General features: G+C 38.9%; 1 protein-coding gene across 1 annotated transcript; it reads right to left on the bottom strand.

The window, feature by feature from the left end:
- Positions 1-3584: 3584 nt before the first annotated feature.
- LOC109928308 (selenide, water dikinase 1) lies at positions 3585-13294 on the bottom strand. Its single transcript, XM_048592912.1, has 4 exons — positions 12956-13294; positions 12287-12386; positions 8683-8895; positions 3585-7397 (listed from the first exon to the last, which is right to left on the bottom strand). The coding sequence occupies exons 1-4, from the start codon at positions 13064-13066 to the stop codon at positions 7183-7185; spliced, it is 639 nt and encodes a 212-aa protein (XP_048448869.1). The 5' UTR covers positions 13067-13294; the 3' UTR covers positions 3585-7182.
- Between the last annotated feature and the right edge of the window lie 2143 nt (positions 13295-15437).

Here is a 15437-nt window from a genome sequence, read left to right as displayed (position 1 = left end):
CAAGTGTGCAGTAGCAACCTTATACTACTGTAACAGCTAATAACTCCAGACCTATAAGTTTTTGAAAAGGCTAAAACCAGAGTTTGAGGATTTATTGTTTAGGTAACTGTGGGAGTCAGTGGGTTTGTAGTGGATATTAGTGGCCAGTTTATCCCCAGAAATGGAAACAGATGTCAAGGGAAGGGAGGAGTCAGAGATGGACCAGGTGAAAGAGGGCGGGGTAGAAATTTGAAACAAAATCAATTCCTCGTCCTATCTCCTCCGAGACCATGGCCCCACCATGGACCATCAGGCCATTGTATTAACTACAGTCATAGACCTCATTTCATCTGGTGATCTTCCACACCACCCACCCCCGCCCGCCCCCGTACAACTGCCTCCAACCAGATAGTCACCCAGCCCCGCAGTTTGCTTCTTCCTCCTTCCAAAAATCCAAACAGGACTGTCTGGGCAGATGCATTGTTTCTGTCTGCTCTTGCCCCACAGAACTCATCCGTTCCTACCTTGAGTCAGTGTTTTCTCCCCAGATCCAGTCCCTGCCTGCCTACTTCCAAGATTCCTCTAAAGCTTCACACCAGTTTTGGAATTTCCAGTTTGCAGGCTCCAGTTGCCACCTCTTTACCATACACAAGCAATTCCTTTACATGTCCATCCCACCAGGATGGTCTCACCGTTCTCTGCTTCTTCCTGGAGCAAAGACCTGAACCATCCCCACCCACCACTACCCTCCTCCGCCTGGCCGAGCTCATCCCCACCTCAACAACTATTTAAAATTCCTTTCATTTGCCTTCAGTCAGAGGGGTGTCCATGGGTACCCGCTTTGGCTCCAATTATCCCGGTCTCTTTGTGGGGTACATGGAACATTCCTTGTTCCAGCTTTATCCCAGTCCCCATCCACAACTCTTTCTCCAATATATCAATGACATCATCGGTGCTGCTTTCCTCTCTCGTCCAGAATTGGAAAAGATCATCGATTTCGCTTCCAATTTCCATCCCGTCCTCACTTTCACCTGGTTTATCTCCAGTGAGATGCCACCACCAGACACAAGTCCCTCCCCTTCCACAGGGACTGTTCTCTCCGGGACACCCTGGTCCACTCTTTCTTCACTTCCACCATCCCACTTAGAGCCCCATGGCACCTTCCCCTGCAACCGCCAAAGGTGTAACACCTGCCCATTTACCTCATCTCTCAGTATCCAAAGGCCTAAACATACCTTCCAGATGAAGCAGCACTTTACCTGCACTTCACACAATCTGGTCTCCTATACATTGGGGAAATGAAGCATAGACTGGGTGACCACATCTACATTCTGTCCGTGAAAAAGACCCTGAACTTCCAGCTGCCTGCCACTTTAACACACAACCCTGTCCCTGTCCAACATCTCTATCTCAGGCTTGCTGAAGTGTTCCAGTGAAGCTCGGCACAAGCTGGAGGAACAACCTCATTTTCTGTTTGGAGACTCTGCAGCCCTCTGGACTCAATCGAGTTCAATAATTTCAGGGCCTGAACTTTCCCTTGTCCTAGCCCCCTATCACAAACACCAGGCCTTGTTATCACAATCTGCTATTACACACTACTTATTGTTAGTGACGAAGTCTCCATTAACAGCAATACACTCTCCCAACCAGATTGTTATCTACTCCTTTGTCTGTCCAACTGTTCTTTCCCTCTTTGGGCTCTATCCTCACCTTACTCCTTACTTCCTCCCCGCATCCTATTTTTTGCATATAAACCAACATTTTCCTAGCTACCATCAGTTCTGAGGAAAGGTCACCAGACCCGAAACGTTAACTCTTCACAGATGCTGCCAGGCCTTTTAAAGGTTTTAACTTTTCCTGCAACTTCTGTTTTTGTTAGTTGTTTGCTTGGCAGTTAAAAGTCATTCTGGAGATTAGATCTGGATCAGTTCTGAGGGTCACCTGACCTGAAACGTTAACTTTGATTTCTCTCCACAGATGCTGCCAGACCTGTTGAGCTTTTCTAAAATTTGTTTTTGTTTCTGATTTACAGAATTGGCAGTCTTCAGTTTATACTTAGGATCTGGAGTCACATCAAGGTCAGACTCAGTTTTTAATGACCAGTCTCTTTCCCTAAAAAGACATTTACAATCCAATAGCTCCTTCAAAAGCAAAACCAAAAGTCTGTGGATACTGGAAATCTGAAACAAAAACATTATCCTCACTAAAGATTAACAAGAAGCTATTATTCTAATGAAAGATAATTGACTTGAAATGTCAAGTCTGCTTCTTTCCACAGATGCTGCCTGACCTGATCTGCTTCTTATTAATCTTTAGTAACGGCAATTTAAAATTTCCGATTTAGTTAACCAAATTCAATCTAAAAGCTGCAATGGTGGGATTTCATAACTGTGCTTATATGTTTTGAGCAGGGTGCCTTGCTAAATATGAAGAGGTTGGATGTCCAGTTAACTTGCTACCCTCCCATATGCTCAAAAATTCAGTGGGTATCAAAATTGGCATCCCACCCACTGAATCTAAACAATTAAGAGTCAATTGAGCTTTTTATAAGCATACTCTGCCCAAACTATTATAGGATTGGCCTGGCGGGCTCTTTGGACTAGAAAGTCTGGGTTCAAGTCCTATCTGTGCCAGACATGTCATGTGTCTGAATAGGTTGATTAAAAATATCTAATGATTGGCCTGGGCAGTTGTGCGAGAGTAGGTAGCCATTTTTAAAATGGCAGGACGTACCATCTTTGGAAGGTGAACTTTGCCTATTGGGGGAAAATAGCCTTTCTTCCTACCCACACGACTTGTAAACCCAACTCTTTCACTCCACTTGGTCCACTCTCAGGAGGCGTACCCTCTCCCTGCCCAAAGCTGAAAGGCTCACTTGGATCTAGAATTTCACCGGGCTTTCTTTGCAGGTCTATCTGCAACCCCACTAGTGCCCACAGCTGGGTGGACTCCTGGAGCAGCCTGATGATCTGACGGGCTAGGAAATCCAGCGTCTAATTCTTCCTCCCTAGTGAGGGGTCCCACTCTACACTAATTTGACCTCACAGCTTTTACATTTCCAGCAACTGCAGTTTTTCAAGTTATGAAAATCTCAAATATTTACATATCTATTAGTAGGAAGGCATCAACAAACCCAGAATTTAAATAAAGCATGCTGAGCTCTGTTGAAACAGTGTTGACATCCATTCCTTCAACACAAAAGTTCAAATCCTTGGATCATAAATGAGTTAAGACTTACCATTTATCTTGGTAACTACAAAGCCATGGGGACTTGATAGGCTAAAGGTGTCTTCAAGAAATAAAAGCTTCTATAGCCCAGGAACAACATTTCTGTAGCAACAGTATTTTGAAGTGTGTTGCTGAGAAAATCGTTCCTTTGAATGAAATAAATAGAATAACCTCAGCAGTATTCCTCACCAACCTATTTAAGATACATATGTTGGATGTGGTGTCCATTTAGAAGTTGGTTGGTGGAAAACTGTGACCAATCTGATGCCTGAACATGAGTTTCTCTCGTGTCACTGCTGTGGTGTGTCAAGCTAAAGAGCATTAAAATGGCAGCAAGAATGGGTTATAAAGCTAAATTATGATCATACACCTGCATTTGTGACCACAATTTTCAGATTTTATTTGAGATCAGAATTAGTGATAAGTACAATCTTTTTCACTCTTTATTTGGTCTCTTGATTTACAAAGGTGCTTGAAGCTCAACGTGGAGCAAACTACCAGCATTTGGTTTTCCAAACGTTTCAACAAAATACTGGTCCATAAAGCAGCTTATTTCAGACAAAAAACCTTTTAAACATTTGGCTTGTCAGAACTCCTATGCAGGTTGCTGCAGTCCTTTGTCCAGCTGGTCCTAAGCTTATAAAAGAGGCCAACTTATTCGTAAATTGAAACAAATGTCTAGAGACAATTCAGTATATATTCTCAATTGACGCTTACATCCAGATGGTATAGAATAATTACCACTAGATGGCTCTGGATCATCCACTTTAATTGTGGTTCTCTTCAAACAGGAGGTAGAATTCAGACTTAATGCTATCTGTAGATTCCTTTTACTGTTAGAACTTTACCTGGTATCAGAAAACAAGTAGATTTGTATCCACTGGATTACCCTTTTCAAATTCGATTCGAGAAGCTTCAAAAAGAAGGCTCATTTGTTTTTTTTTCAAAAAGAAAAAAACTTTTCTATTCAACTTATGAGCTGCAGTATTAATAGTAAGCAAAAAGAATACAATGGAGAATCCTCTGGATTACCCTTTTCAAAAAAAACCTACCCAGAATTTAAGATATCTAAGGCACAGCCATTTTATAAATCAAACATCATACCACCTCTTTCTCACAACCTTTACAAGATTTAGACAAACATGTATAGCATTCTCTAGAATGCTCTTGGGCATTCTCCCCCAGCACTGATGTTAAGGCAAACGGTCTTTACAATTCCCAGGTTCATGCTTCACTCCTTTAAAAACTAAACAAATGAGGCAGTACTCAGTCTTTTGCAGTCCTCAACTGTATTTGAAGATCTCAATAAAAAAGCCTGACAATTTCTTTGCACATTTACTTAAAAATTACAGTATCTATCATTTCATTCCTCGAGTTTTCTGAAATGCCGCTCTAGGTGTTGGGCTTTGATCACAGGTATTTAATAGATTTGGCCACCGCAACTGCAAAGATCAAAATTGAATCCCTTGAACAAGTTGATTTACTGAAAGACATTAAGTAGTACCATGGGAGCTGCAAACTGGCACTTGCTTGAGAAATACAAACAATAAAAAAATTGAAATTTGAAAATTGTTCTAACCCATGAAAGTTAACCAGAAAAAGGCAACAGTTGCATTAGTGTGCAGGTTTTTAAAAAGTAAACGATGAATAAAGTCAATACAATGATTCAGCAAAATTTAACCAACTCCCAAGAGATTTGATATCATGATTAACCTCATTAAATGGGCTATGCTGGAAGGCAGAGCATCATTCCTTAAAGGCAGAACACTACAGATGCTGGAAGTTGGAAATAAAAACTGAAGTTGATGGAAACAGCAAGGAAGGTAGCATCTGTGGAGAAATGAGGGGAAAAAATTTAAGTTTAGTGCTTGAACAGAACTGGTTAGGGTTTGTACCTGAAATGTTAGCACTGTAGTGGGTAGAAGAAAAACAAACAAACAGTCTGTCCCACAATCGGGTCAGTATCATTTGACAGTGCTACTCAGTGCACAAAAACAAAAATGAAATCATCGGAGACACTTGCCATCCACCATGTGAGTCTTCTCCCGAAAGTCCCAGAAAGGTACCTAGGTTGCTGAATAAACTAGATTCTAACAAACACCTCATGCACAAAAAAAAGCAATGTAAACATCTTGTTTCACGTTTGTCATGTGTTGATCCTCCAATATTTCTTTTCCACTCCGCCTTTAGATTATCTGTTCTGCTTGTATTTTGTCCATTATGACTGGTTAAAAGTCTTTAATGGGTACGTATTGTTGCTATCAGAATGCAAACTTATTGTTTTTGTGAAAAAGAAATGGTTTGTAAACAGATGGAATAAATTTGTGGTATTATAGACACCCCTTCCAGTTGACCATAGTAGGACAGTAACTGAAGTTTTCCACGATGTCAGAGAAAGCAATACCCTTCTATTTGAAGAGAACTGTTTAAAACAAATTAAAATATGCAATTCCTTAAGTGTCCACATTCTCAAACACAGATGCACAAACACAGACACAATATGAACTTCACCATGAAGGTGGCACACATCAGAACAAACAAATCTCCTATGGTCAAAAAGCTGCACGTGGAATTCTGAATCAGCCTTAAGTCACAGCTATTTTATCTCTCACTGCATTACTGAAAATAATCTTAAAACAACAAATTAATCAAAATAACAATGCAGGGGTAGTAAGGAAATGGGAAAAATGAAATCAACAACAATTTCAACAAATTTCCAATTTAATGAACTGGGTTATTGTGCTATATGAAACTTCTATTGGAAAGGGGTAAGGGAAGAAAAGGAGGTGGAGAAAGCAGGAAAAAAAGACCCCAGGAAACAAAATCCTAATCTTTATACACTTTTAACATATATGATTATAGAAACAAACGCATGTGCTTACCAATAAAGTAACATACAACAAGGTGGGGGCTGACAGGGGTTGTGGGGAGAGGAAGAGGCATTTCAAATATTCATTAGACTACTATTATGTTAAACTTCAAGATTTGACACCAGCAATATAAATCACATTAAACAGACCAGTAGAGAATTGATAGAGTATAATTAAAAAAATAAAAGCTAAGCAGCATTATGCTAAAGATTATTTGTATTTATAGAAAAGCAGATGCAGATATCACTTTACAAAATATAAAATGTATTAACACTAATAACCACAGCACATAATGTCAACATAATTGATTATTATATTTTTAAAAAGTCATAGTGTAGTTCATTCTGAGCTTCAATCTTAGAGTATTTTACAGTAGCCTTTCGTTTGGTCTGTAACATTTTCTGCATGATAAAACAGCGAACCACAGTGTAAACTAACACATACATCTGTGTTTGCTACAAAATAATAGAAAACATACCATGATAACATTATTGTTTAAGATTTACCATACTGGAAAGAAATATTTCTCTTCCAAGTGAAGTGCTGGCCATGCGAATATAGCACAGAGGACCTACTCATTTTTACAGACAGATCAAGTGAGTAAAGTCAACACTAACAATACATCTTAACTGTGTGAAAAAACATTACAAACCAAAGACCAAATGAAATCATGCAAACTGCTGCATTCCATTAATCGTTATAACAACTGTAACTCTTTCTGAAAAGCTTTCAAGGCAACAAATTTGCTGACAAGTAATTTTCATCTAATATAGTGATCAGACAAATGAAATGCTGCTGCACTGCTGTTGGTAAGGTGTGCTCTACGTGAAGCACTTTAAGAGAGCCTATGCGGCACAGACAGTAAGTGTCTAAAGATTCAAAATGAATCAACAGTATTGGATATTAAGTTCTCAACTTAGAAGCTGCCTTAGTATTAGGTGCATCTTCAGTTAATGTAACAGAAAAACAGGTCAATGGATTTATTTTTTGTATCCACGCATGATCTGCCAAAAGGCCAACACAAGGCAGACAAGTTAAATTTACAAAGTTTCTTGGGATGGCATCAAAACTGCAACAAGTCACCTTTTCTATGTGCATTTTTTTTTTAAGATGTGGCACCAGGAGTTGGATTAACATTTTGTGTTGCAATTGTTGGAGCTACTTCAATGATCCGTGGTTTGTCTATGATCCTGGCACTACGATTGCCCTTCTCCACAATCCCAATTATCCATGCCTGATAACCTTCGCCGTATTTTGGTGATTTTATTTCTGCACAAAACCGAGCTGCTTGTTCCCGTGGAAGACAGATCAAGAGGCCTCCTGCAAGTAAAAGTGTTTCACAAGTCAGCCTTCAGAACATGGTGATAGCTAAAACTGAAGGAGCATCTGCCCACATTATGGGGCTATTGCAAGGGGCTCCCAGTACCTACCCAATAGTGATGGGGTTATCATGAAACTGGCAGGATTCCTGCTTACACTCAGCATTTAAGGATTTCAACCAGGAAGCAAGCTTAATAGAAGCATGAAAGAGGATAGTGTTGGGCCTAATCGCAAAGCCCCAGAAATGAATGGCACTCATGATGCTTCAAGTTCAAATGTAAAGAGTGCGATTGGGGTAAGGTATTAAGGGATAGTTAGCAACAACGAAATTCAGCAATAATTCAGCAAGTATGAGCACCTTCAAATGAGCAGGCAACAACCCAGAAAAAGAAGAAAAGCATTTACCCAGTACTGACCTAGGTAGAACACATATTCGATAATTGCACAAGTATTACATTGACTGGCTCCAGGAGCTAAATAATCAGGCCATGTAGTACTAGATAAATTTCCCAGCCAAAATAGAGCAATATGGTTTGAAGAAAGTGTGATGCTAAAAAATTTAAATCCACACAATTTTTACATCTGGTCAAGTCTACAATACATGTCATAGAAATAAAATACTGGCATTTATATAGCTATCTTAAATAGTTAGAACTGCAGACTGATTATATTTTGAACTACAGTGACTATGTATGGAAATGTGTCAACCATTCTGCACATAAAAATCAAAATGGAGGTGAATGATCCACTTATTCCTGTTTCTGACAAAGAACTTTTGGCTGAGACTCTCTTTTTCAAGCTGTGGGATTTTCAATATCCAGGGTCAGCCATAGCCCAGTTGGTAGCGCTTTCACTTGCACCACAAGCTCCTGAGTTAAATTCTCACTCCAGGGCTTGAGCATAAAAATCAAGGCCAACAATCTGGTTTAATCATGGAGTAGTGCTGATTATCTAGTCATTACCATATTGCTTTTTATGGAATGTGCAAATTGGCTGCAGTGTTTCCTACATTACAACAATGACTTCATTTTGAAAGTATTGACAAATTTGGTGGCTTTGAAAAGCACAAATGGAAGTCTTTCTTTTACAGGCAGACAGATCCCAAATGAATTAACTACAACTGCCCCAGGTATGTCAAACAAGACTATGTCCTTAAATCCTGTCATGGGGGCAGAGTCAACTGAGCCAAGCACTTATTATACATTACAAAACTGGAACTGCCTGTTTGCTCAGTCATGTCTACTGTATTAAAAATCACCCATTTTCAAAACATTATAGAAGTTACCTGATGTTTCAGGGCAAGTGCCATGCATCAATCCAAACATATTCCCACACGCTTTGCTCACTGCTGCCATTTTAGCAAGGACAGGAAGGTTATGGATCACAAATGACACTTCGTTTCGTTGTTGTTTTGCCAGGTTCTGAGCATGCCCAAGGATCCCAAAGCCTGTAATATCCGTGGCTGCATGTGCATTGAAGGTGTGCATAAGGCCGGCAGCTGCAAAGCAGGAAATTAGAGCAGACATGAATGCATTAACAAGCAGATATCGCAACTTGTTTACACATGTGTTGTAATTTTGAATATACGTGCAATTTTGTGCAAAGAAATCAGGAATTAATATTAAGTACTAACATTAGTTTATAAATGTCACATCAGAAAGCTTAATATTCAATGATCTTGAAACTCATAGCTGTCCTAACTGGTTTCTAAAAGCTCTCCATTCTCTGGTTAAGCAATGAGCAATCAAGAATATTAACCAATGTAATTGAAAACAAACCCCTAAAGTCACAGGTTTTAAATTTCAGAAACCTTCAATTTAGTCAAGCAGCTGAGCTGTACCAAAATCTCCATATTCATAGAGAAAGCAGTGTTCTAGACTTAAAAATAAAACAGCCACAATTATTCTAAGTTAATCAAACTGATGTCTGGATCAGTTTGTCAAGATGATTTAGCAATTTAACACAGTACCAAACTGCACAAATCAAGATAACTTGGAAGTCTGATATATGCTCGTAATAAATTCAGCTAACCTCAGTTAGAATGACGGTTGTGTACAACATGTGCAGAGAATAGTCGCTATTTTTGTTGAATACAAAGGAAGAAAAAGGGTGGTTTGTTTCCTCATTTCTTTAATTAGAAACCACAGGTTATGCTGTGTATCTTAGTGCTCAGTTGCAAAATCTTATTGTTAAAATATTTTAGATCAATTTCTCTTGGCAGACCAAATAGGGATGGCAGATTTCCTTACCTAAAAGGACATTTGTGAGCCAGATATATATTTCTGACAATCAGCAATGGTTTCATCGTTATCAGTAGATGCCTAATTCCAGATTTCTCTTTTATTAAATTCAAATTCCACCATCGGCCAAGGCGGGGTTCAAATCCATGTCCTCAGAACATTAGCTGAGTTTCTGGATTAAGAGTCTAGTGATAATACCACTAGGCCATCTCCTCCCCTCATGAAGAGGGATAGTACAACATTGTCATGCAGTTTTGAGAGAGGGGATGCCATAAGTATAATTACAGTGGTGGTAGTGATGAAATCAGCATGGGAGAGATTCAAACATGAGGTTGAAGGCTTATGTTTCAGAGCTGAACACTTACTCAAGGAAAGACAGGAGGTTGCATGGTGGAAGTACCATTCATAAATCAGAAGATCAAAAGGGTGATGACAAACAATACTTGAAGGGAGGAAACTATTTACTACGTTAGTCATCATGGGGAGCCTGGAAGGCAAGGAACTTAATGTGAATTGGATCAAGGAAACAGGAAGTGGATCTAATGGGTCAGGTGAATTCAGAGACAGCTTGGATGAACACAAAAAAGAGGAAAAAAAAAGACAGATTCTGGATCAAGGCAGAAGAGCCTTAAGGACAGTTTTACTTGGTAGACAACAAAAAGGGGTATATGGTAAAGGCAGCTAAACAGAGGTCCTGCATCTTAGTGATAGAAGGATGAAGTACATCATCAACCCCACTTGCTAGACTCTCAAATTTTATATAGCTAAACTAAATTGCCATCAGCCTCCCATGCTCCAAAATTAAAACTTCCAGCCCAATGCTCCCTCTTCTTTTGGGACAATGTGGCTGATTTTTTTTTTTTTTTTTTTTTAAAAACAGATTAGATTCTTTTGGTGCAAATACAAGCACTTACTATCTTAAAAGGGGCTGACCTGTGCACAGCCAGCATGGGAATTATTGGATTGCTGTATGCCCATATGGTTTAGATAGAACATTTCCTTGGAAGCTAAAATTCTCCAGACCTGGAATATCCTCAAAAGTCTTCTCTCTAATGCAATCACATACTTCCTACAATGCAGTGACCAGAACTGAACGCAGTACTTCAGTTGTGACTCATGGCAATGTAATCGAGCATAATCTCCCCTGCACTCAGCTCCCATGCCTCAATTATTAAAAGAAAGCATCTCACATCCTTGACTGTAACTTTTTCTAGCTGTTTGGCGACGTGCCAAGACTGTGTATGTTCACTCCAAGATTCCTCCACATTTTCTTACTGTTTTCCTACTGTCTGAAAACTCAATAATTTCTATTCATACAAGTTTAAATCAGTGATATGCATCACCTGACACAAGGGATATTAGCAGTGAGGCCTGCAAAATGTCACTGGGAACAGCCTTTTCAATCACAAAAATGATAATCAATCATTTTCTTTGCTTTCTACATAGACAATCTGCCACTTGCCCTAGAGTCCTAGGATCTTTCATTTTTCTTCCAATATCACCATCTGGAACCTTGTCAAAAGTTTTCCTAAAATCCAAGAAACTATATCAACCATTTCATTCTAAATCAACCCTTCTTTATTACCTCCTCAAAAATTAATTCAAGTTGGTCATAACTATCCCATAACAAATCCACACTGGCTGTCCTGCATCAATTTGTCTCCTTCCAAATGATAATTAATAGCACCCTTCAGAATTCCACCTCCCCAGTAATCTGCCCATCGTCAAGCATAGGTATGTTGATATGCATTGACAATACTGACAAATTCTTCCAATTCTGCTTCTTTGCAAGTCAAAAACCACAAGCATTAACAAAAGTCCTGCTGTTACAGGACTGCATCACTTAATGAGTAATCAAGAATGGAAAAGGTGTCCTTAAAAATTAAAAAGTGGCCCTTGACAAGATCTCAAGAAGAGTCTTGAAAAAAAAAATCAATTTGATAATGCAATAATTATATTAATGGACTGGCAATCCAGAGGCCTGGAGTAATAATCCATTATGTGCAATTACATACAGTCATATCTAATTTGGCAATTATATTTTAAATTGATGTTAATTGGTACTTTAACTTCTAAAGTTCTTCATTAATTTTGCAGCAAAAGAAGAAGCATTTGATTGTTTAGCGTAGATATGGAACAGTGTTTCAATTTTCATGATTGGCTAGTGTTCAGCTAATTCTCTATTCTGGCCTGAAAGGAGGTAGGTGGGAAAAGCAAAAAAAGTAGAGACTATGAGATAACAGACTAAACAGGTTGATAACATGTTGAAGTTTGCAAGCTCAATTAAGCAAGTCTATTGATGGAGGATGATTAGTAATTGACCTAACTCAGCAAAGACATTAATAACCAAGATGCAACTGAACTTAAATAAACTTCCTGCATTCTCATATTACTCAGAAAATGGGTGGTTGGGGGAGCGGAGTCTTTTATTCTATGTAGAGGATGGCAGAGAGTTAGGCAATTATTTCTGCACGTCAGATACAATACCACAGAATAGCCACCTATTTGTTAAGGGAGACTAGCAAGAACAGCACATTTATAATCTAGTTTACATTCTCAATGAGAATGAGATATTTTTTGAAGGACAAATTATTTAAATATTCTTATGGCATTAGTTATCAATAATGGAACAAATCACTTAGGGCATACCAGTTCTGTTTAATCGTGCCATATTCATCATTGCTTCCTGGTAAGCCAACTCCACATCCTCTTGAGTGACAACAAGCTTAATCTTATTCCATTTTTCTGGCTGTTCGTAAAAATATGGTACAGATAATATAAAATTAAAATTCGTCTAAAATTATACAGAAAGTACTTTCTGCAAATTAAAAGTAGGTCTACAAACATGCACTCCTGGCAAACTTTATTGATCAAGAATTTGTCTAATAGATGGCGATCAAAAGCAAAGCATAGATGAATTTCTTATGAGCACTGCAAAGCAGACAACTGTACGTGTCAGAAACAGAAAGTCCTAAAATTACCAATGTATAGCATACAATATAGAAACTCAACCACCAGAATGCCACAACCAAAAAGTATTGCATTTCAAACAGCCAGTGAGAAACAAGTTTACAAATGGAGAACTTTTAAGTTCTCAAAAAGAAACTAAACATGTGAAGGATCATCTTACGGCATTAGATTTTTCATCAAAACAATCATATGAAGAATTGAGAATTCTGAGACGAACATCCAGCTTTGAAGTGAATTTTGAACATTACTCATGAGTACTTTTTTTTTTAAAAAGTGATTAGAGGTAGAAATAGTTAACTATGTAAAATAACTTAAATACTGCACCATTATTAGTGCCCGATAACTCACTATATCAAGCCACTGGTGCACAGCAACTGCTACTTGAGTTCCAAGTGGTTTTGTTAGTACCAAAACATCGCCTGGTACTGCATTGTCCGGCCTGCAAAATAATTTTACCATATTATAAAGAAATGCACCATGAATACTTTGTAACTTCAATTGTTAACTTAACAGTTAAGCTAAATGCCTAAAGTACTGGCTAACATCCAACATGAACAATTGTGCAAACTAAGTTAGCTCAAAACAGAAGATTTGGCCAACGACTTTGGATGACCTAGGAATCCGCCTAGCACAGCATACGTAGTTCTATACAGTGATTGGAGAACAACATATCACTACACATTGAAAACTAAATTATATAAATCCCATGATTTTTTAATAAAAAAATGTTGTGATATTGAAAACAAAGAGCTTAGTCAAAAACAGAACAGCACAACATAGCCGTGTTTTAAGATCTGTGAACTGCTTTGACTTCAAACTTCTGTAAAATTATGCAAAATTAATACCTTTCCCCCCATTTGCTTCAAGAGCAAAGTCAACAGAAAGGTACATTCAACTATACTGTGCAGCAAAGATGATCAATATCATTAGTCATGAGCCTGGGTCTTAGTTATTTGCATATGAAGTTCTGGAAATGTTGATGATATGTACCAATATCCACTGAACAACTTTTAGTACAAGACAAAATCAACACCCTGAGAACTTGTCTTGGTAATACAATTAGAAATAGTTATCCTGGCATAATCAGTTTCACTAAACTTCTAAAAAGGAAATAGAAGGATGCAAGAATATTTTTGTATGCACTGAAAGACATACACAATTATAGTGGAAAACACATCAGATTTTTAGAAGAGTTAAAAATAATCTGAACATGGTGGGAAAAACAGACTCAATGACATTTACTGATGATACATTTTGAATTGAAGTGAAAGATATATTAGAGAACACAACTGCTATATTGTTGCATAAGCGTTTGATTTTCAGAATTCATTTCAACTATAGCTTATAAAATATTCACTTTCTTTCACTCAAGAAAGCAACAGTTTACCAACAGTTCTTATGTTATTTCCTTGTTTGGGAAAACAAACAATTTTCCACTACAATTTCCCACTGGAAAGAAAAGCATGGTGTGGCAAGTGATACACATACTGATGATTTCTCTAACATAAGATTATCATATCCTCCTCAAAATTCTTGCTTGTCTTGTTCTAACTGATTAACTCCTTTGTTAGCTTTGATTTCATAGACTCCTAGACCCTTCCCAACCAACCATTTATATGCAAACCTTGAGAACGTGGTGGACTACTGTAAGCCAGGGTACCCAACAATCAAGTGTGGCTGCTCCTCAGGCAAAACCTAGATCAATGTACTTTCAAGTTATTTGGCTAATTCTGCTTGTTTCAACCTGTGGGCTCTGATGTCAACTCAGCATCATGATCACTTTTTTGCCCCAGATGAGAATTGTCAGTTTACCCCTGCATGTGTGTCACAGTGATAATAATCTAGCTGGGGTCTGATCAGTAATTCAGAAAGATACAGCACATTTTCCTTTTTTGTTATATTTTGAAGCCAGCAGACTGAATTTTGCTGGCCACAACGGTCACTAACCGAATACATGGCTGCATTGATCACAAAATGATTCAATCAGCACAAGTCCCCATGCCCCAGACTGCATTTTATTCTTACAATATTACAATTTGGCACGTGTGTGGTGCACCACCTAGTGGTAGTGTTGCCCTTAAACATTTTTATAAAGGCTGTGTTTATGTTACAAAGATAGTGAAATGAGACAAATATCAAAACAACAACACTAGTACAACACAACACAGTACTTCAGTGTTCCAAGACTGTGTCAAGAGTGAGGGTGCAAGACCACCCCTCTAATTCCCTGCAGGGCACACGTATAACTTCTCTAATGCTGGAGAGAGGCCAGACACTTGCTAAGAGAGCAATATAAGAAAGCAACATTCTATTATTTCAGAAATAGTAAGAACTGCCAATGCTGGAGTCCGAGATAACGCAGTGTGTAGCTGGAGGAACACAGCAGGCCAAGCAGCATCAGAAGAGCAGGAAATCTGATGTTTCGGGTCGGGACCCTTCTTCAGATATGGGGGAGTGAAAGGGAGCTCTGAAATAGAGAGAGGATAGGTGGGGCTGAGGAAGGTAGGTGGGATGGTGATAGGTGAGTGCAGGTAGGCAGTGGTGGGAATTGGTCAGTGGAGGTGGGAGGAGCGGATAGGTGGGAGAGAAGACGGACAGGTTGTGTCAGGTCGAGGTGGCGGCGATGAGGGGGAGGGCTGGTCATGGGATGAGGCTGGGGTGGGGAGATTTCTCTCCCACCTATCCGCTCCTCCCACCTCACTGATCAATTCCCACCACCGCCTACCTGCACTCACCTACCTTCCCCAGCCCTACCCATCCTCTCTATTTATTTCAGAGCTCCCTTCCCCCTCCCCGATTTCTGAAGAAGGGTCCTGACCCGAAACATCAG

The sequence above is a fragment of the Rhincodon typus genome, unplaced genomic scaffold (assembly GCF_021869965.1).
Source record: "Rhincodon typus isolate 14 unplaced genomic scaffold, sRhiTyp1.1 hic_rhity00002015, whole genome shotgun sequence".
Lineage (NCBI taxonomy): Eukaryota > Metazoa > Chordata > Chondrichthyes > Orectolobiformes > Rhincodontidae > Rhincodon > Rhincodon typus.
This window is presented reverse-complemented; position numbering and strand designations above follow the sequence as displayed.

Excerpts from the sequence above, each read along its gene's own strand:
- LOC109928308 (XM_048592912.1), bottom strand. The coding sequence starts at position 13,066 with ATGGTAAAATTATTTTGCAGGCCGGACAATGCAGTACCAGGCGATGTT. Across the intron at positions 8,896-12,286 it reads GGCACGATTAAACAGAACTG|CTGCCGGCCTTATGCACACC; the intron begins GTATGCCCTAAG and ends CCTGCTTTGCAG. Across the intron at positions 7,398-8,682 it reads CACTTGCCCTGAAACATCAG|GAGGCCTCTTGATCTGTCTT; the intron begins GTAACTTCTATA and ends TTTTACTTGCAG.